General features: G+C 38.3%; 1 protein-coding gene across 1 annotated transcript in view; it reads right to left on the bottom strand.

Moving 5' to 3' along the window:
* Window positions 1–27,575, bottom strand: part of GABBR2 (gamma-aminobutyric acid type B receptor subunit 2) — a 457,122-nt gene that overhangs the window by 352,094 nt on the left and 77,453 nt on the right. Inside the window, exon 2 of the mRNA XM_062500339.1 lies at window positions 407–544. Coding sequence (XP_062356323.1) covers window positions 407–544 — 138 coding nt within the window. The remainder of the gene's footprint in view (window positions 1–406; window positions 545–27,575) is intronic.

The raw sequence follows: 27,575 nt of genomic DNA, 5'->3' as shown, positions 1-27,575 counted from the left end.
ACTGAGTAAACACCCTGAAGTAGCATAATTTAAAGTCTGATGAGCTGTTTCTTCTAACTTTTCATAAGTCCTAGGTCTGCCCTCCTACCATGTCTGAACTTGATTTCACCTAAATTACTTTTTAAGAGATGTTATTTTCATTTAATAAACACATTGAGACACATGACTGCTGCCCCGAACTCATAAGTATTTTAGAGTACAATGAAATGCCAAGCATTAAAATCCAGCACTACATACAAGTAACTAATCTTTACATATAACTTCACCACCTTTCAAAACTGAAACATAAAAATTACACAAAATATTAAGCTTTAAAAGCACCAAACCTAAGTTTCCAATTTTTTTTTTTAAATCCAGAGACACAAATCAGTCAACATTACAATATATATTGTATTCCATGCCTTACCTGAACCAAATTCCATCCCTTTAGAGATTCAGCAATGATAGAAGTAACTGTTGCACATACACCACCAAAAACCATCAGATGATTAGGTCCGTATTTTATTGCATCGTAGAAGGCTTTGAGTCCTTTTGCATTGTCACACTGGGGAAAAAAAAAAAGAGAGAGACAGAATATTCAATGTCACAAATTAATTAACTAAGAAATAAACTGTTGAGCAATTGGGCAGGGGAAAAAAAATTAGGGGTTCCTCAGACATAAACAAAAGACCTGAACATAAAAAATTAAAGTACTCTTTTCTGGATTCCTAATGAGCCATAGTAAAAGAATAGCAAAACGCCTTGTTAAATTCCACAAAACCAGAATTTTGGTACCACCATTTGACAAATAACAAAAAATTCCAGTTACAAATGCTTGATCAAAACATTTTCTACATTTAGAGCTACCATTTCCCAAAGCAAAATTTGGAATGCAACACCAGATAGTCAGCAGGGCTTTCATAGTTGAAGGAAAGTTTGACACTACTGATTGTCTCTGTAAAAAAGGTTCTGTCTATAAAGAAAACTCCTAAGGAGCTTCTACTTAAGCTTCTACTTAAAGTCCAACCTCAGTATTCTGTGCAAAAATATATAGCAGAGAGCCTGTCATTTAGAAGAATTACACAAAGTTTTCAAAAGATAACAAAATATTCATTTGAAGTGCTAAGAATTAATGGTTCTACTCTCATAGCTCACAGAGCTTTGAGTTGAAGGCTGGGCTAGATGACATTCTGAGGTCTCCTTCTAACCTGACCTGTTCTTGGCTTCCCTGATAATTAGTTTGATCATTATTTCAGGTGTCAAGAATTTTACTGTAAACTGAGACCAGGACTGAAAGTTCAGGAAAAAAAAAAAAAAAGACTCATGCTAGTCAGTATTGCAAGAGTTTTACCAGTCCTTGTATAAAGTAGTATTAATCATTCCTAATGATAACCCTAATTCCTAAGCTTGCAACAGAGTGTTAATAAATTATGTGCCTGAAGGTGAGAATTTGATTCCAAAGCATACTGGAAGTCAGAAGTAGCAACAGACAATTATAGCAGCTGCCACTGGTCCACTAATGGCCACTCCTTTCTCTTTTCGAAACAGAAATCTTCTACTCTCTTTTCCCTCTTCTACAAAGTCTTCCTTGAATGTACTCTTTATAAGAACTATCAAACACAAGCCTCCAATATTTCATTATGACTATTCAATGAAACAGTTTATTTACTATCAGCATCCAAGTAGTAATTGTATTGCATTCTGCAGAGAAAATAAAGGTTTTGACTAAGAAGTTTGGAAGCTTATATTAATCTCCTGACTGAATTAATATGCTAAAAGGAAAATTATAATATTTGCACTCTATCTTCAAGAATATAATTATTGCTCCCCCTTATTCAAAAGGATGCAGATATTTAATGCATAAACTCTCTTAAATTGCATAATATAGCCCAATGCTTTCCTTCTTAATGCAGGAAAAAAACCCCAAAACCCCTCAGTATAGCAAAAGCTCCCCTGTGAGTTTAATGTGCTGCTGACAAGCTCACATTGTGAGGGAATTAAGACTGTGATAAATGGAAAGAGAAGCATTTGCCATTCTTACTCCTTCACTCCCTACTTGAAGACCAGTTTATTCCAAGTGCAACCAGAAGACTCAGCTACTTCTGAATTTACCAGCAGACAAGAACACTAGAGCTTTAGGTATCTGCGCTTAATTGACATTTAGCCAAGTCTTTCCCCTCATCCACCTTATCATAGGAAGCTGCAGCAGAAGAGATTGCTGAACTGGTTTTCAGAACAACCTAAAACCAGTTATTTTTTTTATTAGGTCACATTTGAAATGTATCACAAAGTAGCAGTTTGAGAAGAATACAAGCCATGTATAAAACAAAAATTATGTTAATAGTAAAATAACTGTCTGAAGTTGCAGCCTGTGAAGGGCAATGTACATGAAGAGTTATGAATAAATTATAATGACTTATGGCATATTATCTGAATTAAAATTCGCACTAAAACCCACCCTTACATTACAGAAAACTGATGCATTTTTAACTACTATTTCCTACAAAATGCTTCTCACCACAGTAAACTTAAGAAATTATGGGTTGCAGTAGGTCAGTTTGCTGGGAGGTCCAGAATTGGTATAAGGTCTTTCTTTCTTATTTGATTTTTCATGGCTATGAATATACTAGCATGACAACAACACTTTTTCAACCACACAGCAATTCTCTTAGGAAGGTATGCCAAAATATTTGTTCATCTCTCCCAAAGTGAAAGGTTCACATTGTCGAGATATATAACAGATCGATCAAAAGTACCTACAATAACACCTGGGCTTCTCTTCGATGTGATCCAGTTAAAAGCCTACCATGTTTTCATCTTTGTACTTTCCTCCTGACTAGTCTCAGCTCTCTCTCCTAAGCCACCATGAATAATTAGAGTAGACTCTGCCTATTCCTTGAGCAAAACTGTCCCAGTTGTCTAAAGTCTGTCTCAGAGATAAAGAACAAGAACTTAATATCGTGGCTGGCCACAACTGGACAGAAATGAAAGGAAAAATGAGAAAGATGGGAGAAAGCAGATTTCACATTTGTTTAATGTCACATTTCACAACATACACTGCATATAACATTCTTCCCTGCAAGCAACAGAACAGTCTGTCACAAGCATTAAAAAACAAACATTCAGATAAAAATAATAGCCCTACCAAGCCAGACAGACAGGCAAGAGAAGAGGCTTCTTCCTGCCTCTAGTCTGACAAACATATCCTCAATGAGCTCCTGAAGTCCTGTGAACAACTGGAGTTTTTCAGGAATCCCAGGTGGCCACTGCCGCTGCCCATGATCTTCAATTTCCAAACCCTACATGCGTAACCATAAAAGAGGGCAGAGCTGTTGAAAGACAGCAACCACTGAAATTCTCAACAAATCACCACCAAACTACTTCCTGAATTGTCATCTCCAAGTGACTCCAGCTAGGTCCAGGAAATACCCTTTGCATCGATCTATTTACAGGACTCCAGAAAACTGCAGAAGAACCAAAATCCACATTAAAGAGCAAAAACAAGAAAGTCCTGGCCACCTGTGGATGACAAGCAGCTGTCTTACTAATTGTAGCATGACTGACAGCAATGAAGGGGAAAGAATCCCTTTGCAAACCTATATCATAAAAAACATAATCTAAAGGAGCCAATACTGCTTTTACTACCAAGTTTTGATATTTTGCCTGAATTGTCAACAACATGTCTACATCACTGAGCTGAACTGCAGTTCACTGTCAACCTATATATAAAACCAGGCAGCTATGCTGTGCCCCTGAACTTGACTGCACAATGAAACACTGACCATGGCTGCAATATGTTTAACAAAACTAGAATTTCAAATATATGTGGTTTGCCACTTATCACAATTTTCTTCAGGAGAAAGGGCTGAGAACTACCTACCCCAAACACATTAATTGCTATGCTTAGTCTCAGCCAAAAGCCAGCAATTAGCAAAATATAAGTAGCAAACATACATATTAATGAAATAATTACACGAAGTGTATCTCTTAACACACTGACTTGATACAGATTACCTGGGATATTCACAAGGAAAAATAAAAGCAAATCACTAAGCAAAGTTTTGTGAAGTGACCTGCCTCTTGCTGTGACAGAGACAGCTTAATATCACAGCTGGCATCTGACAAAGTGTGCACAGAACCACCTGTTTTAATTAGGAAAAATAGCCAGATGAACTGCTGCATAGGACATGAGTCAAAGGAATTTGTGGATTGAAGTATTAACCTTCCTGAATTCTCTTCAGAGGAGTGGCTGGAAAATAAAAACTATAATCCTCCACTGAGAAAAGGATCTGAACACACAAGGAAGAAGAGCTGCCTGAGGCATTAGGGATGCACATGGACTAGAAAGATTGCTGGAGAGAATGGCACAGCAGCTGAATACACGGGAGAGACTCCAATCTTCCCAAAGGCCCTCGGCAGCTGGGAGAAAGGATGTACCATGTGAAGGCCACACATCACTGAAGTCAGGACAAGCAGCAGGACTGGCCTGTGAGGGTTGCTCACTGCCAGGAAAGCTGTCTGGCAGACAGTGAAAGAGACACTGGGTGTGCACTGAAATCCTCTTGGCCATAAGCATTACATACTACGAGTCCTTGGTGTGCAGAACAGAAATTCTTATGGCTCTCATACAACCAAAAAATTTGCCAACTCCGTAACAATGACAGTTTTGAGTAATTCCAGGGCTAGAACAGCAGCAGATACTTGCAGTTTAACTGATCTTGTTAGAGTTGCACAGCAATGAGCATTGTAGGGGTGGATACTCTGGTCACATGTGTGATTATGTTTAGATTTCTCGCTGTTGGATAGCTATGCTGAACTGTTTCTCAGCAAGCTGTATTCTGGCACAACTATATTTTTCTGAGTAAAAGTAAACATGAGGAACTATTTTGGTGTCTATTGAGCTACTGACAATTGATGTTAGAGAGCCTTTATGAAAAGAGGGACTAACAAACAGCTGTCATCTGTGCAATAAAATATCCAACTTTATCAAGTGATAACAGAACTTTCAGCAGCACTCTGTCCTAAATGCTCATAAATATATAAAGAAACTTCTTTGAACAGAGAGAACAAAGGTAGAAAGACTTATTCCTATCCTCTGCAAAATCTTGCTTAGAAACTAGCTCTGTGTTACATCAGCTCAAATAGAGTTAAGAGATGAGGAACACCAACAATTACTTTAATTCAATTTTCATTGACTTCTTTAAAGTCATCGATAAATACGCACAATTCAGTGAAGAACATATAGACAACTGCTTGGAGCTACAAAAAAATGTCAATAAAGTTAGCAAACTCTGCCTTCTTTATATGGGCAGGGCATGCTTCCCCTGAGGTTTCTCTCTGTTTTCAAGTATCTCCAATTTAGGTACTTCAAAAGCCAGCAATTATATTTCAGCATTTAATTGCGGTAGCTGGATTTTCTTTCCATGATTTTGGACGACTGCTCTTGGAAACTCCACTTTGACAACCACAGCATCTGGTGACAACATAATTATCCATTGAAAGAAAAAGCATTACTTTTCAATTGTTCTAGAATACTTCGTGCTGTGCAAAGTAGGTGTAAGATGTCTTGCCAGGGCATGTTATGAATGCTAAAAGTTCAAAAATACATGAAATTAAATTGGACTTGTTCATAGATCAAAAAAAAAAATTCAAAACTTCTTAACAGAGAGATGGCAATATTCTCAAGAAACACCTGAATCACAGATTTTGATGGCCAGGATACTATTCTAGGCAAGCAAGACCAAAATCTCACCCTTTCCTGTTGATCAACCGAGAATGCCAAGTACTTGCATCAAGTCTGGTCTGAACTGCTATAGCCATTCCTACGTTCTGCATTTGAAAAACAAAAGCAACCACTTCCAGCGAGTATAGTAAACTTCTCTGTGTTAAAACTTAAGCTAATTCAACCCAAACAGTGGGCTTTTCTGTATGTGATTTCTCTATCATATCTTAATTTAACTAAAACATGCAATCATATTTGGTTTTGCTTTAGAAGGACTGGACACAGCAGAGGAGGACCTAATCTATTCCATTAAATACTTCCCAGTAAATTAACTGTCTTACCTTGGCACCTTTTGACATACTTCTAAACTTCATCTAGCAACTTCTTTATCTGATTCTGCCTGCTGCACAGCTCACAGAGTGCTACTTCTAAGGTACTGGTGCTTGGCATCCCATTTAGCATCTTAAGGGGGACCACTCACTGCTCTGTCCCCTCATTTCTTAAGAGCCTGTCTAAACACCTTGTGAAGGCTCAGTCTCTTGCTCAATGACATTTTCTTTTTACTCATTTCACTGTTTGGAACTGAGTCCACCAAGCAAAATAAACAAAGATTTCCTGTCTCTCCTTATAAGAGAAGTATATTTACTTTTCCCAATAATACTCTTTTTTATTATATGACTTATATTTTCAGTCTTGTTACTATTTCTTAGAGCATATAACATTTACACTGAATGATTCCAATGTAAGAACTCCAATATTAAATGGAATTGGAATGTAGCAAATAGATAAATCCTCTGCAATCAAAATTGACTCTATGTTTCCATCCTGATTAAATATGCAGTAGTAGCAGAGCTCAATTTGACTTCCTCTTTGCAGAGTAAACTTGCATTCCGCTTGAAAGGTGAAGTCTTCCCTCAAAGGTAAAGCTTTTCCCTGATGTGTAACTGTTAACACACACACAAGATCAGAAGATCATCAAGAAACATTTTGTATATTTGTGATATGAAGATCACTCCCTTTTAATAATGCAACTGTTGGATTGATATGGCAAGGTTTTGGTAGCAGAGGGGCAAGCAGGGGTGACCTCTGTGAGAAGACAGAGAAGACACCAGGAGTTGCCTCCACTTTTGTCCCTAGAACAGGCAGCTAGTTCTGGCCAGCTCCAAAACTTCCCACTGCCCAAAGCTGAGCCCATCAGTGTTGCTGTTGAAACTGTGATAACGCATTTAATATCAGGCAAAGTAAAAAAAAAAAAAAAACAAACAAACAAAAAAAAAACCAACAACAACAACAAAAAAAAAAAAACCCAGAAATATCTGCATAGCAGCTGTGAAAGAGGAACAAGAAAAAAAAAAGTCAAAGCAACAGTCCTTCAGGCAAGAAGGTCAGTGAGGAAGGAGGAGCAGGAGATGCTCCAGGTGCTACAGCCTGTGGTGAGACAGCCTGCTGCCCTGTAGCCTATGGAGGTCCACGGTGAAGCAGAGATCTGCTGTATTGTTTTTTAATTTTTTTTTTCCTGGCTATACCAGTAATCCTGTGCAGGAGTTATTCAAGGACTATACAGCAATGGAGCTTACAATTAAGGTAACACTGACCAGGATGTCTGCAAGAAGTTGAACAGGAATTCAAATCATTCATATTTTCTTGAGAATTTCTAACAGAAAGCTAACATTTGGGCCTTAGAGAAGTCCTATTGTGCAAAATGAACAATTAGTCACATCCCACAGTACAAGTCACTGAGTTTTGTTGGACTGTTCTGCAGTTGGACCTGTCATCTTTCCTGAATCAAACTAGTTCAAATACTCCTGGACATTTTATTTTATAGCACCATATTGTATTGGCTCACTCACAACATACAGTCCATTTTATTTCACTTACTTCTGCATCAGTCTAACAAAATATTGCACAAGAAAGTTTCGCAGATGTTTTTTAATTAGCAGCATTTATTGAAATGGCTACATGTTCCCAAAACCAACCAAATTCCTCCTGAATTAGAATTTTTTGCAAGTAATTGTAAAGATGCTTGTGTATGTTCTCATTCACAGTTTTATGGCATAAATATATAAAGAACAAAACGAAGTCTTGGTACTGTATTGGTTTTTTCTGACCTTCTGGTGCTCAAACACCTATCAGATATTTTTGAAAATTCAGTATTAACAGGGAGACCTTGCTTACTTCTTCCTCAACCTAATCTATACTACTCCATTGCCATTATGTTTTATGGAAATAAGTGGAATTATGGAAAAGCAGAGAATTCCAAAGGAACAGTAAAATAATATTTCCATACATATTTAGAAAACAAATAATATATGCTGGCTTTGAGAATTAGCTGACTTGGCTTTCTCCAGGTATCCCAATTTTTACCAAGAAGTTCAACATTATAATGGTTTCTAACAAAATAAATAATTATTTTAATTATTCAATAATTGAGGAAAATATCTTTACACTTTTAGATCAAAATACATTTTAAAATGCCTCTATGAAAGCAGTCATGTTTTTTGTATTTAAGCAACCTCAAAAGAGGTTAATTGTTTCAGACACTTGAACACCAAGATCATTATCACTTGAATTTATTGTTGCAATCTACTGACTATTTTGTTGTCTCTCAGACATGTGCTGTAGTAGATTTACAAGGTGTTTGCCAGCTGCTGCCCAAGGACCAAATGGAGAGCTAAGGGAGACAATACTGGCAGGTTCAACACAGAGTCACTAATGTCAATTCTTCAATTTTGCACTTGTCTCTTTTTTAAAAAAATTCCCTTCATTGCTACCACTTATTATTTATCATTACACTGCCATAAATAGCCTATGTTTTCATAGTCACATTTTGTTGAAATATTTCTTTTAGATTTCCTTTCCTTCCCTCCCTTTTAGAATATTTTTAGAATACAGGCAAGAATTCAGAAAAGTTAAAAGATGTGTCATTTAAATATGACATTGGATTTTGTTTTCCACATCTAGAGTATGCAAAACATACAACTTTCTACAAGAACAAACAATAACAATAAATCATACTTCATTCTATGTTTTGTAAATAAACTTTCTGAAATCACCTTTAAAGGTATAATTTCAGCCATTTCCTTATGTTTGCTACTGACTAGGTACGCAGTTTTAATAGGATTGAGGTTTTTCCCCCAGGTAATATTGGGAATAGGAAAATCACCTCGTGCAGGGAAGAATACCATCTCTGAACACTCAGTGTGTCTTTTCAGTACACTGAAAATTGTTACATACTAAAAATGTGCAACTCCTTTTAACTACAGCAGTGCTTTTTGCACTAAAGAAAGGCCTGAAATAAGAGAACAAAAAAGGAGAAAAATACAAATTCATAAATAAAAATCAAGAAGTTCTTGTAGGTGGAAGAAAATACAGGTGTACTAGAGCAAAACATGTAAAGTATTGTGGTATAGATGATAGAATGCCTGGCACCCCTCTCTGCAGTAATAATCTGCAACAGAAACCAAGTTAGGAGTGCAAACATATTTTGAAAAATCACTTGACTCTCAGCAAGCAGCAAGAAGCAAGAAGCACTTGCAAAGAAAGTCTGCTATATGAATTCTTTTTTACCATGACCTACTTACTCATGGAAAAGGCTTTATTTTTATAAAAGGGGTAAGGGTGCAGGGGAAAAAAAAAAAGGAAAAAAAAAATCTTCCTTGATATTTCAACTTCATGTCAGAAAAGTATTATTCTGAGGGTAAAGAGATATAGGGGGAAAAAAAACCCCAATTCAGCACCCTTCTGGTCAAGGGTCATGTCAAAATAAAGTCTCCCTCCTGTGCCTCTGTCACATGGCAACAGGGCTCATGTCTCAGTGCCCACAACCACGGAAATTTCTAAATAAACATTCACCAGGGATGACAAGAGGCACAGATGACTCCAAGGCCCTTCAGAATTGTTCTTATAACTTCTGAAAGTCATTTACCTGGAAAATGTGAGACAATCTCTTAAGCTATCACAAGAATGCCTGTAGCATCCTTGAGAATATATTTGATTTTTAATAAAAGGTCCAAAAGCACCTGGCATTTTGGGAAATATGATGAAACTCTTCTACTTTAGAGGATGATATATAGCATCAAGAGTACTTAGTGGTACATGTAGCTCCCAGCATGACTTTTCTGAAGCAATATTGTTTGAAAGGGGTTGTATTTTTTTGTTTGTTTGGGTTTTTGGGTTTTTCTGTTTGTTTTTTGGGGGGGTTGTTTTCTTTTTCTTGTTTTCTTTTGTTTTTTTAATATTTTTGTTAAAATTCCCCAACAAGAACTTCAGAAACACAGACAAAGATTGGAATTAAAATACAGTTGACAAAGAGGTTAGAAAGGGTGTAATGAATTAAGAATAGCAAAAAAAAATTTTTTTTTACTCAAAGGTCAAGAAAATCTGGTATAATAACCTCCATCACAAGTCCTTTATTTTTAATTAAAATCTTTCTGTGATGTAAAATGGTTGAACTTTGTTCACAGCAAATGAAACTCTGCTAAGTTAATTTATCTAATGAGGAATAACATGTGATCCTTTGGATAAACTACCACTAAGTTAGCTCATAAAAGCCAAATTAAATTCATGGTATGCTTTAATTTGGCTTGAATTAACATAGCATGAGAATACAATAATTCACCATTTTATGGAAGTCTTAGGCTGGAAATGGATAGAGTACATATCAGCACAGGTAGCATCATATTCTTTTTCCCCCTTGACACCTGGCTAGAGAGACAACATGGAGAGAATAAAGTTTTATTTCAGCAGCTACTCCTATGGGATGATATTCAGCCTGTGAGTAGGCACAATGCTTCACAGTCAGCAGGTATGATAAACCCCCAAAATCCCCGTTTCAGTTAAGAAAATCACTAACAAAAACCTGAAGTTCCACGGATTTATCTGCAGTGGGCAGTTGCCTCAAAGTTGAGCCTGAGAGGCAGAAGAAAGAAAAGGGTCAGCCCTGGAAGCATGGAAAGATACTGGAGTGGAAACCAGTTCAAAAAGGTTTGCAATTTCATTAGCTCTATAGGCAAGGTTGTCTCAGGTATTGCTTCAAGCCAAACTTAATTTGTTGTTTCCCTAGAGATTAGGAACCACTTAAAAAACTTGATGTGGTGGATCTCTCTGATATGCAGTCCTGCCACATTCACGCATGAACACTAAATTTCAATAGCTTTGAAGCTATAGAAACAATATACTGCCTCCACGCTGCAAATTGCAACATGATTAACAAACACCTGTTCCTTTGCAAGATCAAGAAAGGGCAGCAGACCAACAAATAAATCCTCACCACTCGCATTCAGCAGCATAATACAGGATTTCTACAAGCAGACTGACCAATGCTCTTTCTTTTTTCTTACAGCCCTTACAGAAAACCTTAATTAAGCTTGCCAAGACCAGGCTATTACTCACCTTGAAGTATTGACCCTTGTGGGTCTGCTCCTTATGCTCGCCCCTACAAAAAAGGCCATGTGACATAAAAGTGAAATAGGGCTGAGCTGTGTGCAGGTGACACGCCCACAGAGAGCACAGTTCAAACTTGCAGTTGTCCCCAGATCAACCACCCAGATGTTTAAAAGCAAATCTATTCAAAGCAAGTCTGGAAACTGAAAACAAAGCCCATACTAGAGGCTAAGGTCTGCTAGCCTGCACATCTTACTGTAATATTAGGTCACCCTAAGTCTCTTCCTTTAGTTTCTTAAATGTGTACATACTTGTGACACACTCACAACAAAATTTGTTCCTCAGCTCCTTGCCAGCTTGCCACCCAAGATGACTGTAGGAGCCCAAGAACTGTTTTGTCTCTGTGCACATTATCCTCCTTCATGGCAAATCCCAACACGAACTCCCTCAGATGTCTCTCACTGAACTTAGTAATTCCTACTGGCTGTAAACCAAGCTCTACAGAAATCCCACTGACACACCACGAAGAAGTTCCAAACTGAATCCAAATCCTCTGTCATTTGTCCAGTTGCCTTCACATTGGTTATATTTGAAACCTCCCTGACTGCTGCTGTTACTTTGGCACATAATGCTCTGCTAGGCACTGCTACCCCACAAGCAAAGCTCATATGCATGAATAGAATTCATGTCTATGCAAATTGACTTTTTAAACTTGCCTAAACACCACTAAAAATGGCTTGACTAAACTCTAATAAAGTGTAAATGACTATACTCCCTGAATCATCATAGTAGAAAATTCACTTACTAATTCAGTAACTGGATAGAGAAACGTGTAAGTTTTTCCATCTGCCTATGAAGATAACCCTGCCTTAAAATCTCCACAATTTTGTCAGACTCATTCAGTCCTAAACTGCCCAGAGATAAAAAATAAATTTAAAAATCATGCAAATATCAAGTTCCTCAAGACAGCCTGCTTCCTCTTATGCCATGTACTCCAACAGAGATAAATTGCTTTAAGCTTGTACAGGGAACAGTGCAAATTCTTGACATTCTTTTGCCAAACATGTACTGACTGTCACCCAGAATCTTAACAGGCTGAAATGGTATAAAATGCTAATAGAATGATTCTAATCATTCTGTCAAGCATGGCTGACACTACACTGTCAAGTGAAGAAAAATACTTTGTACAGCTCTGGATCAGTTTTAATTTTTTACTCCGGCATCATATAGGTAGAGGAAGCAGTGTGGATGCATTAAAATCTTCTTAAATATTTTTAGGAGACAAACTGAGGGAAAATGTGCAAGTCCTGAAAGGTGAAATATTAAATTGACAATGACCTTGTCCAAGGAAACCATTTTCAAAATGAACCAGAACTATGAACACCTCACGAGATTTCAAATGTCTTACTTGATATGACATTCAGAGTGTCTCAAGGGGAGGAAGAAAGGGGGTTCTGTCACTAAATCTTCTAGTACAAAGTAGTGGTGCAGAAAAAGAGGCCTAAAAAGGTTTTCTGTTGGTTACTGGAAAGTGCATAAAAATTGGCAGCTGTGGAAAACATTGGTGCAGGAGGGAGGCACAATATCTAGTTCAAAACCCCAGCAGTGAGAATGCATACTAGCAAGACTAGGATTTCAAAGCTTTGATGAAACGAAAGCAGAGGCACTCCAGTGCCACACACCAGTAAAGATACAGTAAAGCCAAGGAAAACATTCTTTACTTAGGTAATGGTCAGGAACATATCACCTGGCTGCCACCTTTCCACAGCCCAATTAGAATTTATTCTAGTGGTTCCCAATTCTGGTAAATCAAGTTGACAAATTACTACTAATAATATTTACATTTGTTATATGCCTGCTGACCTCACTCTGAAATGGATGAGTTCATCTTTTCCACTTTGTCAAAGCAGGATGTGTACGTACATGTTTGTGCCAGCATGTGCATGCAGGGGCAAGGACAGAGGGAGGACAAAAGCCTTGCTGGTTGCCACAGATCTTCCTGCAGCTCTGATTTGACTGTTCTGCTTTGAGGGTGAAGGACAGCACAACACTTAAAAGGGAATGCTCTTTTCAAACACCTCATATCTCAGCTTCAAGAATAGGACAGTTTGCCAGCAGAGTTCCACGTACTAATCTTAAAAAAAAGAAATCCATAAGCAAGCAAGCAAACAAACAAGCAAACTAAAACAACAACAACTTACAAGCCCTCACCATAAACAAACTAATAAAGGGAAAACAAATCCGCTCCAGCAAATGGAGCTGGAAGCACAAGTCAACTTGCTAAGCTGAGAAGAATGTGGTGACAAAATCACCAGTGCCAGTTCATGAAAACGTAGAACAGCCCATTCCTCAGGTGCCGTGGAGCCTGTATTCCCTAGAAACTGTAAAACCAGCGGAACAAAAGAGGGGTAATTTCTGCCACTGCCTCCTACTTACAATGCTATATGCAAACTGATGGGAGACTGTGTGAGTACCCTCTTCCAATGTGTTCAAAATGTAGTTTAAGCTACTGTAGGAGTTGGAAGACAGGACTCACACCCACAGCAAAGAAAAGGAGAGAGAGGCATGGATATGAATGAATCACAAATATTAACATGGATTTGGGTGGCATGTGATGTGTTAGCATGTAAACATGACAGAGTTGGAAGGGGGAGGGGGAAAGTGTCATGTTTCCCCTAACCACAAAGGCTTATTGACTTCTTTAAGCTCAGAATATTTCCACAGATATGCAGATGTGACAAAACAAGTACACCTCCAGATTTCAGAACTCCTCATGATTTAAATCAATCATGATAACATTACTGGAAGGAAAACAGAAATTTTGTCCACTGCTTCCTCAATTGTGTTGCAACAATTTCTGTGAATTTCCTTTATTCATAAACTATGAACAGTGTGTGTTCAACCATAAACATTAGGAAAAAAAATGAACATAATTAATTAATTGAGCTCACAAAAGAAAAATTTAGGAAAATTGGACTACAAGAGTTATTTGCAGTGTTACTCAGATAAATTGTTTCCCAAGTTTGCATTTTAATGTTCAAATCAAAAAACAAAAGGCTTTTCAGCACTTAATATTGAGTACACAGCCTACTGACAATCAGCTTCTGAGAGCTACATACTTCTGCTCTGTGCCACAACATTTGGAGAACAGATTAGCTTATACTAACAAAGTGCTAGTTTTTCTTTTGACTAGTTCCGACAGTTGAAGAAAATCTTCATAATCTTGTTTGTGATGGGTTTTCAACTTGTTTAAGCATTAATTCCACCAGATGTATTAGGAGCAACTTATACTGGTCAGCCCTGTATTCCTCACTGAGTAGAAAGAATTTACCTTCTAATCCATTATTTATCATTGCTGATAAATTTGCATATGCACCTTGAAATGTCATTTGACAGTCCAGCTTGGCCTTTTCAAAAACATTTAGCAGCATTAGTTCCTGTACCTTCTCATGTCCAGAAAATATTGGGTAAGTTCTTAATTACAAATTCTTAGTGTCCAACAAATAGGTTGCTATGATTCTAAATGCCATTTAATCAAAAATATGTAAAACAATATAACTAAGTTATATAAGACCTATATAAATTAGGCTGATATGAAGTTTTAGTGCAGCATAAAAGCAGCCTTTAAAACAAAAAAAAAGATCACACTTTTAATCAGCTATCTGCACTAAAAGTGGCACAATGCAAATAGCACCTCTTTCTATTTAGAAATAATAAATCAGAAGTGATTTTGGCACAGTTTTAATCTGTTATAAATAATTTAACTGCCTTCCATTTGGAAATAAACCCATTTAAAATCTCACAGAGTTTCTGTAAGTGTTCCTATTAACATTACTCACTCCATGGCTTCAAACTTTTAGAAAATATTTAGAAAATAGTATAGTTAAATCTTCAAAAAGGTATTCCTTCTGCTTAAAGCAAAATATTTATTTTTCATGGGATGGTTCTTTTCTTTTTACTACAAGCCATCAAAACATCAAGGACCTGAGAAGAATATACCCTTTTTTTCCCACTTGATGATCTAGACAGAGGAACGCTTCTAATTTAACCCAAATTCTTTCAGGACACCTTTAGCCAGAAAAGAGAAGTGTGCTTTGTCCTGTCTATCTTGAGCCTGGCAGTTAAAAAAAGAACAACCTCTTCTGAGTGGCAAGACTGGTCTAGTTCAAGCTGAGAAGAGACACAAACAAGAGGTTCTGTATATCAGCTAATGCTATAAACACAAAGGTCAAAGACAGCTAACCCTCTTGTTATATGTTGAGTCCAACTCCTGCCAGATAGTGTTTGTCAGACCTACCTTTTTAGGCTTGAATCTAAAGGCACTTAACTCCTTGATTCCACTGATTTCTGAACAAAAGAGTTTGGTGATATACAAACATAAACCCCTCCTTCAGAGTAATTTATTAACTTCTATTTATAACCTTCTATAGGAAGTCAGCAAAATGCAAAATATTAGCTTGGAAAACCACAACTGGTTACATTGATGATTCAGGAACTTCTTGCAAAGTACAGAAAAAAATACAGAAGCTGAATGAGCTAAAGAGAACATCATGGCAATCCCAGAAACTGTGTGGGGCCAAGTAGAACAGGACAGAGGCCAAGATTTCCCTTGCCCAGATCCCCAAAGGATGCAGCTTTCTGCTTCAGGGAAGCTGCTGGAGCAGCAAACTGAAGTCCTTTGCTCATGACTCATTTACCTGAGCTCAGCCAAGTCAAAGTCTTGTTTGTACACAGGAGGGCTGTGCTGCCCTTCACTGACAAGCCAAAAGTACGCGTTAACAGCACCCTCATAAATGTCATCAAGGCAAATCCAAAGCGTCATCTGTAGGAGCAGAGAGCCCCGTGCTACAGTTCAGGCTGGGGACTGACAAGAAAAGCGGCGCCCCGAGACAGGGAAGGGGAGCCTGGTGAGCAAGAAGTCCAAAGTGTGTCAGCAGTGGGGCTATGCAGCAGTGAATGCAGACTGTTCTGCACTGGCGAAAACACAGCCAGCGGTTCCATGGGACAGACTATTCCCTTTTAGTCATCACTGTCAAAGCTGCATTTCAAGCAGCCTGCTCATTTTTGAGCCTTTGGATACAGAGGAAATTCTGATAAACAGGAGAGAAACGGAGCAGAAACATCAAAAGTGTGATGGAGCATGTGATGTATGAGGAACAGCTGGAGAAGCTGGGTTCCTTCAGCCTCAGGAAGGGAAGGCTACTGGGGCAGCCTTCTAGTCCCTAGTTGGGAATACAGATAGAGGCAGGTTCTCCTCACAGACATGCAATCAAAGAACAAGAGTTCACAATCTTAAGTTTCAGCAAGACTGATTCTGACTTAAGAGATAAAAGGCAAGTTGAGTGATCAAGGATTAGAATGGGCTAACTAGAGAGCTTGGGAAAACCTCCATCCTTGGAAATTTTCAACATCTGACAGTCCAGTGCCCTGAGACACCTGAGATAGCTTCAAGATCAGCCACTTTGAGCAGGATGTTGGACCAAATGGTCCCCAGAGGTCCTTTTCAAGCAAAATTAATTGTGCTATTTCAATACTGAGTTGCCACAAGAGCTGAAGCAAAGCAAGAAAGGCAAAATCAGCCTCACAACACCATGTCTATTCACAGCAGTCTCCGATGCAACACTAATTCTCACCAACCCAACAGCAATTCCAGCAATGATTTAATAAGGTCTTTTTTTTCAAGCTTATTTTCATAAGCACTGAAAATACAGGCTCTTCACCTCATTTTTGGAATGAAGCTCTGCAGACAAAACTTTTGAGCCTAAAGTTTGTATCACATCTTTCCACCTCCAATAAGAATCACTTTGCGATAGGAAAGCAGAAAATTGTTTTGGCTAGCAATTACTTAAGACAACAACAGGAATATATATATAGAAAATGATTGAGAAAGAACAGCATCATTAATCTTCATATAACAACAGTGTGCTCTCTGGCTCTCATGAAAGATTTTATTTGAAACCTTTTTTTTTTTTTCTTTTTAAATTACATTTCAATCATGGTTTGTTCTCAGTCACTATAAAGAATATTATTTACAGATTGTTATGGATAAGTGGACAGCTGTTTTCCTTATACTAATATCACACTGTTTTGCCACAATTTTTCTAACTAGATGAAATTCAACTTGTCTAAAACCTTTTTTTTTTTGAATATCATTTAATCAAGCAAGCGATACAATCTTTCATTTTTACATACTTATGTTCACCCAGCAACTCCCAAAGGCTGGGGAGAAATACTATGACAATATTTATTAACCCACAAACACCTTTTGCCAAGGTCCCAGAATAATTCCTGGCAAATCAGAATTTATGAAAGCTCAGTGAAAGCTGTGATGGTAATATTCCATGTAATAACTTAAATATCAAAATAGTATAATGATGTAAGTTATTTATAACTTATTGTAATTACAGCTTCTCCTAGAAAACACCAGATTGTTTAGGCTATATTCCTGGAAAGAAGGCATCTGCTAATCTTGGTAAACAGAGCAGAAAAGTGGGATCTCATTTAGAATAGACATTCTGAATAACCATTCATTTCTTTTCTCAGGACTGATCCTTGAACAGGGACCAGCCCCAGAAGTTGCCAACATATGCTGCATCCTGTGGAACCAAACCCTGGATCCCCATCACTCCCCAGCTGTGGGTTGCACAGTGTTTCACACTGGAGCTACTGCTAGTCAGGAGACAAGAGAAAAGCCCTTAAATGCAATTCCCATTTAATTCTTAGGATCTTGTATTTTAGATAAGTACCATACATTATAGATCTGTGAAAATAGTTTTGGAAAGACTTAGGCTGGAGATAATAAAGTGGTTAGGAACAGAGAGATGGTAAAATTAGATAAGGTAAAAGACCCTGAAGCAATCCTGACAGACAAAAGTGTCACTGAGTAAATCTGTGCTAAAACATTCCTCATCTAAATTGAGATTGTGAGCCCTTTAAGGACACATATTTGAATGACTCACTTTAGGTAATCAAATAAAAAATTATTTTTATTTCCTACCATCTGTTAAAAAAAAGGAAGGGAAATATCAGTTATCAGTTGTGTGCACGAGAATGTGCTATCATGTAGTGTTCCCATTTCTTCCCCAAGTATTCCTTAACCCTAGCACCACTTCTGCCCTGAGACATCCCAATTACTTTCACTCCAGTCCTCCTTCACACTCTGTTGAAAATCTTCCTCCATTCCTGCCTTCTGCACACTCATTCCCCAGGGCCAGGCTTACAGAGCCCAACTGAAAAAAAGCATAAACATAATATTTTGTGATAAAGAGCAACAGACAAAAGTCTCTGCCCATACAGCTTCTACATGCTTTCCTGTGCATCCTTCAGTCTCCTGTATATCCCAGCTCCCCTAATACTGGATCCTGAGCTCACACCTGTGTCTAAACCAGAACTCTTGGCACTTTATCAATACTTCTATCCTGCTTTCCCAGTGACTACTGCCATCCCTCTTCAAAGGGTACAACCTGAGACATCAAAATAAGTAGAAGCTATTCGTGCTACTGCGGCAGATGTACATGCAGGAAATATCCTCTAAGAAACTATATCTGTGATGGAATTTTGAGAACTTGTGAAATATTTTTATAAGACAGCCTTGTCACGTTGCTAATTTGGATTTCTAACAGACATCCAAATTTCTTTTACTGAGTGTTCTGTATCATTTTCACTTGGGAGAACATCATGTATGTTGCCTCATTACCGTATGCTCTGTTATTCAATGCAGTTTACACAAGGCTTTTTCAGATCTAGCATTCTCAAATGTTGGCATTCAAACAAAAAGGAAGTGGTCCAACATACTGCAGTATCTGTATGGAACATATATTTTTAAAGATATTTGAATTTGAAATTTTTAATATAAGGAAATTAAAAACGGGACATGCTACCTCCATATTTATATATAACTACCAGTTTGAGCTTACACCCTCTTTTGTTTTCTACTAAACATGATTGAGATGTAGGTCCCAAATATTCAGGACATTCACATACTCTTGAGTGTCACACATCTGTATTGATTTGACTGATAAATTAGCAATACAAGGATCCCTAGGTTTGTTCCCAGACAAGTAACTTGAAAGAGAATGACAGCATGCAGCAGCTAGCTTCTGTTCAACTCTTCTCCATAGCCCATGGTGTTCAGCAAACAATATAAGACCAGAGAGGGAGAGGAGAGAATTAGTAACTAGCACTTTTTTGTGTTTCAGGAATAACTAGCTTCCTATCACCCACCAGGTAATAAAAGCTAAAAATTTAGTCATTCTTTAACAAAATGTTTTAAAGTTCTTAAGGAGTATGGCCAGTCATCAGATGTGCAGCAGAAGACTGGTAAGACCAGCATGAAAACCTAGACTGACAAGCTGCAGTATGTGCATTCATTTACCTGAATTATTTCCTGCAGGAGACATGGGGATATTGTTGCATTCCTGATCCTCATATTGACCTGCAGCTTGTCATTAGGCCATTCATTTTATTTCTATATAGGCTCTGAACTGGTAAAAAGTCCTTGCTTGTGAGGTGGATATGGTGGATTCAAAGTCCACAAAAGTTATGTATGGGATCCTAACTCATTGCTCGACCCAACATTGTGATCAGCAAACTCTAGAACAAACATTTTACTGGGACCAGAGTAGAAGATAAGTTACCACAATTCCCAGGATTTTTAGTTCATTGTAGTGATTAATCACTGTCAAAGTTAATTTCTCTTCACACACACACACAAGAAAACAGTTTAGTTCTCTACCAGTTACTCTTAGTTCAGGTGGTAATGATTTGTACTGGGCATTTAAAGACTCTCCCTTCTAAAGATGATGTTGTCTTGTCAGGAGTTTGCACTCTGAGCTAAGATAGCAAAAAAAATCCATTTCAACATATTGCATAGCATCATTTATGAACACACAACAAACATTGGGAAGATTGGATGCATCTAGACCAATAAATCTACTGATACTATTCAAAGCCTATGCTAAAATCTCTTCTGGTAAAACAAAAGAGTGAATGCAAGGGGCAATCACACAATTACTGATGCTTGACATCGAAGTGATGAACAGACAATGAGAAGGTTGAACTGCTGTCAGTCTTTGTTCCATTTGGCTACCTTTAGGAAGGATGCTGTGAGGACACACTGAACAGCCTAAGGAACACAAGAAAACTGAATCTCACTGTCAGAGGTACCACTCTGCCACCTCTGTACACACCAGGAGTCAGCTGGGGCTGGGACTGCCTGCCCAGGCTGGGGATGAACCAGATAGCACCACCACAGGAAACAGAGGATACTGCCCCCTTATCTGCCTTTCCTTGAATCTCTGGGCTGAAAGTCAGCAGTGTGCACTCACAGATCAGAGGGTCAAACACATCCTGTGGTTCACCAAAAGGAGTGTGGCCATCAGGCTGAGGGAAGTGACCCTCTGCTCTCCTAGCACCCCACCTGGTGGTCCTCTGCACAGAAAAGACACCTCTCCTTTGAAGACAAGCTGAGGGAGTTGGGGTTTTTAAGCCTGGAGAAGAAAAGGCCCCAGGGAGACCTCTAGCAATCTTCCAGTACTTTAAAGGGATCTTATAAGGAGGACGGGGAGAGATTTTTACACAGCAGTTAGTGATAGAAAAAAGGGGAATGGTTTTAAACAGAAAGAGTAGAGATTTAGATTAACTGTTAGGGAAAAAATTTGTTACTCAGAGAGTGGTGAGGCACTAGAACAGGTTGCCCAGTAAAGCTGAGGATGCCCCTGCCCTTCAAGTGTTCAAGACCAGGTTGGATGGAGACCTGAGAAACCTGGCGTAGGTGAGAGGTGTCCCTTCTCATGGCAGGGAGTTTGGAACTAGATGACCTTTAAGGTCCATTCCAATCCAATCCCTTCTATGATTCTCCTCACAAGCACAAGGCCTTCAATAAAACCACCATGAGCCTGAGCCTGTGCTCAAGGGGGCAAACCAGAGTCAGTTTTCCATGTAACCACTATCGCCCCTTAGGACAGGCTAAATGACCATACTTTTCAGGGTGAAATTTGTCATACATGTAGGTAGAGATTTTGATGTTTTGTTGAGTCTTTCTTTAGAGTCTTGGCACTTGCTGAAAAATGTAAAGGTAGAACAAGCAGAAAAAGCCTAAAACAGAGTTGTTATAGCAATCCACATGCACTCTCTCCACCCCTGCCCTTAACGCAGCTGAGCATAGAGCTTATCCCCATGACTGAAGCTGAACTAGCACCTCACTGCTGATGAGAGCGAGAGGTGCTGACCTTCTGCTCCTGCCACCCTCTCACTAAGGCTGGTTTTGACAGCCATTTGATCCCACAGTGAGCAGACTGAAACAATAAAAGAGCAGGAAAGTACTCAGGTGATTTCTTTCCCCTGATCAGTGAGTTAAACCATCCTACCATGAAATCAGGAGCAAGCAGGCAGGGTAGGGGGTGCACGCAGGGAAGGCACCAGAAATCTCCCTTTTCTGCAGCAGCAAGGCCCTGGCTGGGCTGGCTGTGCTGTGAGCTCACTCTTGATCATAGCTGCAGAGCTGTCTCCCCAGGGTGCTTTTTAACAAAGGACATGTCTTTGCATTTTCTGAGGCCTTACTCACCTCTTCTCTTGCTCGGTTGCTGATTTTCCATTCTTCCTGTCCTAGTTTCTTGGTTTGTGTGCTCACGCACATGCGCAGCCTTCAGCTTAAATTTGTAATAAAATAATAATTATCATCATCTGACTTTCCTAGGTATCCATGTAACTTCTCACCATGCCTAGGTATCACCGTGAAGAAGGACATTGAATTCTGCTTACTTCCACTCTTTTAGCTTGACTAAGAGATGATTTAGCCTGTGGCTTTAACTAGCCCCATGACTGTGTACACGTCAAACGTGGAGTGGGTGGTAGCCATTAACACTACCAACAGGAACAAGGATTTCTTCTTCTGACAGTATTTTCAAAAATCTCATCTTGTGGCTTAGTTTGACATTTTTTAATAGCTTGTTATGAAAGCAGTTTCACTAAGAATGTTTTTAATATTACATATACATGCCAGAGCCTCTTCTTCCTTACAGCAGTTATTTGCTACAGTTATTTCATTATCTTCAGGAGACTTGGTTCTAACTGTATTAGTTTAAGTAAGTTCAAAAGTAGGCCATGCAAACAAAATGAAAAATGGGCAAAGTGCAAAAACTCTTTAATAGTCTCATTTCATTTGACATATAAAATAAATATGGATTTTATTCAGAGGTGTATTGTCATCTTTAAAAGACTGCTAAATCCCAGAAGTAATTTTACTGAGTCTTTGGTTGGTGATTTTTAAGCAATAATTTATTTCAATTAAATGACAGCATCTTTTAATCACGGGAAGTGTCTTGGCAGACAAGCAATTCTGTCTTTGGAGCTTTCATACATTTATTCATCTGCCTAAATTTCCTAACACTTTGGAGTTCAGCTGAAGTTTCAACCTGAATTAATGAATTGGGGAAAGAAAACTGTTTTGCTACAACACACAAAAAATGAAACCAGGTGAATGTTAGGGGAAGCAAGAGTAACATGATCACTTCAGGCTTGAAAAAAAAAAAAAGCAAGTGCAAACCCTCTGTAATCATTGACCATTCACCTTCATGTGCCAGAGTTTTAATTAGCCCACAATAGCTATGATTTTTATTTCAGTGAAACCATAGATTTCCCTGAAAATTATACAGATGTCATACAAAGCTGCTAGAGTCTTTCAAGCAAGCGGAGGTTTTAAACGCTGCCGATGCAGTTAAGAAGTATTTCTGTGCCCAGAGATAATGTTTAATGTCACTTAGTCGTCCAATCAGGCAAAATAATTAAACCCTTACCTCGGCACCCACAGTGGTCTGACCATTCCTAACAGGGCTGGTGAAAAGGCCAAGCCCCATTCCCTGACACCAGGCTGCTGCCAATGGCTGGGCCCTGCTGTAATACTCCATTTTTGAAATTTCTCTACTCGCATAATGTTGGGAAAGCAACAACAACAATGCCTGAAGCTTTCTGATAATACAGTTTTCCCTGTTGTATTTTTCAACTTGGAAAGATCCCTAATAGCTCCACTTTCTATAAATGGATGTTTCCATTTGGCAGAGGAGCAGCTCTTAGACACTGGGGCACACTTTTTCTTTTTGTTCTGATGGAGTGCATCAGAAACCGTTGAAACCTCCTTACAGAGTTTATCACATTTGCTTTCTTCAGCCGGGAATTAAAAGAAGTTGTAAGTTAAAAAACTATACCAGCCACTTAATAAGAAGTTTCACATTATTAGACCACATTACTGTAATTATAAATATTCCTCACAAACCCCGAGTTCCTGGCCTTATTAAAAATCCTCTTTTCATATACTACACCTACAAATTATTGATCCAAACTAAGTAGCTGCTGTCTTATCTTACCACCTCCCCAGAACGTAGTTAGGAGATGTAAATAAAAGGATTTCAAAACACGCAAAAAATCCATTATATTGTTAAGCCCACCATAGGATAAAAGCATTTAACAAGGCTCTCTGACCACACTGCTTGCATTCAATCCACAAAGACACCTCCTACTACTTAGCCTAACAGTCCAGTTTCTATTCTGATCCACACATCTGTCATAAAAAAAAAAAAAGCCAATCTACCATGAATTTTGTCTCCTCCCTGAAGCTAGGATTTAACTCCAAGGTATGTACAAATGTGAGCAATGTACAGCACTAAAATCCTGAAATGTGTCAGGTTCATTATACACAAAATAAGAGGAGCAAGAAATAGATGCCTAAATTGCTTGATACCTTGATGTCGTGGTTTATAAATGAGCTATTTTAATAATGGAAAGAAGCTGGTACCATATCACCTGGAACCCTTACACATAAATAAGCAATGGAAAATTATCTTCAGGGGAAGACTAGATTTTAAAATATAATGTTCATCCAGTAGATAGTCCAATAAAATTTTACTTTAGAAAATACATTTTATGCTATGAAACACAGAGTGGGGGAGGGGGAAGGTAAGAAAAGGGAAAAGAAGGCAAAAAAAAGAACAAAAACCAGCCATCACCTTGAGAAACTGCTACAGAGTCTGAAATTTAGACAAATTTAGATTTTTTTTCTTGCATCAAAAAGCCATAATAAAGAGATAAAATATTAGACTGGTAATTGGTATTCTCACTTTGGTACACTTGTATCGGTCTGAACTAGAAACTGCAATGCTGAATAACTCACCCAGAGGGTGGTTGGGCACTGCAACAGGCTTCCCCAGGGAAGTGGTCACAGAAAACAGTCTCAAAGAGTTCAAGAAGCATTTGGACAATACTCTCAGGCACAGGGTCTGACCCTTGATGTGTCCTGTGCAGAGCCAGGAGTTTGACTCGATGATCTTGTTGAGTCCCATCAAACTCAACATTGCCTGTGCACATACTTTTTTTGGGGAAACACCTCAAAATGGTACATTACAGCATTTATAATAAAATTTATGCAGTATTGCATGCATTTGATCTGCATAATTCTGTGTAGTAAAGCATTATTAGATGAAAAGATTAATAATTGGTAATAGGAAGATCTCTTCCTCTTTACAGTGTAAAACTGGCAATATTTCAAGTTTCTTGTTTTCCTAACAGTTACATAGTTTGAATGGCTATCTTATGCAATATTTTCTGAATATATTAATACACATAAAACTGCAGATTATGAGGTTACATTTACTCATGTATCATGACATTTAGAAATTCTTATGCATTCTAATTAGTTTTCCCTCCGTACAACATTTAAAACTTCTCCAGAGATATCACTAAGATTATTTTCTTGTATATCAGGTCACATTTAACAAATCTCATTAATACCAAAAAGATTCAACAATCAAACAACCAACAACAAGCCCCACCCCCGCATAACATAAAAAACCCACCACAATCTGTGAGTAGACTGAAATGCACAGTTACAAACTTGCTTAAACTGCAGCAAAAACACATCTCCTGGTTCTTTCATAACAAAAAATTACATTTGTTTTTAGACTGCTTTAGCCTAATACTAAATATGGATGACATCTTAAGGAATAATTCCTTCACGAACACTCCATCTCTCACTTCTGTCACTATGTAAGTCAATCCTACTCCCAGAGAGAATCAGGGAATCACTTGGTTCCTCATCTGCTACTGCACAGTACCCATGGGGAAATCACAGAAAAGGTTTATTTATACATTAGTGGAAGATTCGATTACTTCATCTGTGCTTTGGAGAGGCATTTCTGTCAGGGTGTTCTCTTCATTTTTCTTGCATCCTTCCTAGCTGCTTAGTTTCCTGCAGAGAGAAAAAAAACCTACAAACCAGCACCACAGCACTGTTTCATACAAAGCCCGTGGGTGGTGGATGTTCCAGATCACAGGTACTGCCACAAAGCACATAAGCAAAGTGTTGGTATAAAATAAATTCGCTGGAATTAGGCCTGTAGGGACCAATCCTCAACCACTGTCAGTGCTTTTTTATCTCAATGAAGTCAGCTCACACTAACGGTTTGGTCTACCCTTTAGCCACCCTAAACACCTTTAATTATGTAGTGAAAGGTCACAGAATGATAACTGCCACTGATACTTTGCTATCTTCCTTGAAGTCAATAATTCTCAGCCTACTTTGCAGCTAGATGACAACTCCTCATTAAGCAAAAAAACCTCAACATCACTTACTTCTCTCAATCTCTTTAGAAAAATTTCTATTTCTTGAGTACTTCAGGCAATAATTTTTTCTTGATAATTAATTTACCTTTATAATTTAAGCTATTTGCATCCCCCAATTACATTATAAGATGTTAAAATAATAATACCATGCAATATTTTTTTTATTTTTATTAAAACTGCAGAATACACAGGATAGAGTGGTACTCATTAAAAAGCATTTAAGGTGGCTTGTTTCAAAAATGCAACAGATTGTGTCCATGGCAGTATTGTGCACACATTGCTACTGTACAGACCAAGACTTTTGCTGTCCAGAAGGCAAGAGAACTGTGCACCGGCAGACACAACTGCCCCGTGGCACAGGAATGCATGCCACACTGGCTAACAAAACAAGGAAGCAAAGTACCGCACCTCCACAACCTTCCACAATAAATCCATGCCTTTTTAGCCTTATTTATGTGGCAAGATTTCACAAGTATTGGTCTACCATAGTATTGGCTCTTTGCACTTCACCCTAACCACGCAAATTATTTTGTCCTTTACTACCACCAAAAGAAACCTATCTAGAAAAAAAGTTTAAAACCAAACCAACCCCCACACTATTTGCCATTTAATCCTGTAAGATATTTAGCAAGTTACCTTATGATAGATACTATACAAAACAAGGATACAGTATTACAACTTGCTGAAGTTGGTGGTCAGTATTTTACAAAATTAAACCTAATTTTGTACTGATTAACCTTATACATGTGTGATACATTAATTCTACATTAATCTTTTGAGCAGACCTAGACATCTATCCCTTAATCCTTAAAGACAGTAACAACACCCTGTTAAGGATTGTGCATTCCTCCCTGGCAGCAGACCCCTCAAACATATTCCTTCGCAGAGCAGTTCTCAAAGTTGAACTGAGAAACACAGAATATTTTCAGTGAACAACTCCCAGCCTGGGAGAACAAGAAGCGCCAGAATTACCTGTCAAAAGGGCTGTCTCAAAAACATTTGTATTTTGGATCTAAATAAAACAGAAAATGAGACCATGTTCCTCCAAATGCCTACTCACCCCTTTTCCCGAGGCTGCTTTGGCCTCGTTACCAACCACTCCCTCTCCCACCCGGCTGATGCCTCAGCATTACCACATGGCTCTGGAACATATGGTCCCAGCACTTGGCTCTGGAGCTGCCAGGCACACACAAGGAAACCAAAGTAGGTTAACTCTAGGAGACTGCTGCAAACAAATTATAATATCAAATAGATTTAAGTGAGTGAAACTGATGAACAGTTTTACTGATGAACTGATGAACTATTTCTATTAATGGCATTGCTCTGATCTTGTTTAAGCACTGAATGGATGCACTGACCTCTGTGTGTTTGTTCACCCTGAAGGGCAACCAGTGAATATATCCCGCAGTGGAACTCTGGCCTATTTGCACACAAGTGGCAATACTTTCTCTAATAGAAGAAAAAAGATACTTTGTTGATGAATTCAATTTATGAAAATCTTAACTACATTGCCATTATCTCCATTTACTCAAACAAGTTATTTCTATTCGTAAATATCAATGTGAAACTCACTTCCCCTGAGCCAGATATAGGCAGGCCATTACAAAGGTTAGGAAAACGGAGTAGGAAATGTAGAAGTCTCTTTTGTCAGCCAAGCTCTGTCTAGAAATTCGTCAAAACTGTGTCTCATCTCCTTCAGCTTGTAGCGACACTGGGATCCACTGGCACCCCAGTGCAGGACAGCAACCAACACAGAACAGAAGGTGAATATGTTTGACACATTTCAGTCTCCAACACTCTCAGAGGACTGCGTTACACAGAAACTGTGTTTCGCTGTCACAATTAACATGTTCAAATTATATTAAGGTCCATAAGTACA

This window comes from Cinclus cinclus, chromosome 1, assembly GCF_963662255.1.
Source record: "Cinclus cinclus chromosome 1, bCinCin1.1, whole genome shotgun sequence".
Classification (NCBI taxonomy): Eukaryota; Metazoa; Chordata; class Aves; order Passeriformes; family Cinclidae; genus Cinclus; species Cinclus cinclus.
This window is presented reverse-complemented; position numbering and strand designations above follow the sequence as displayed.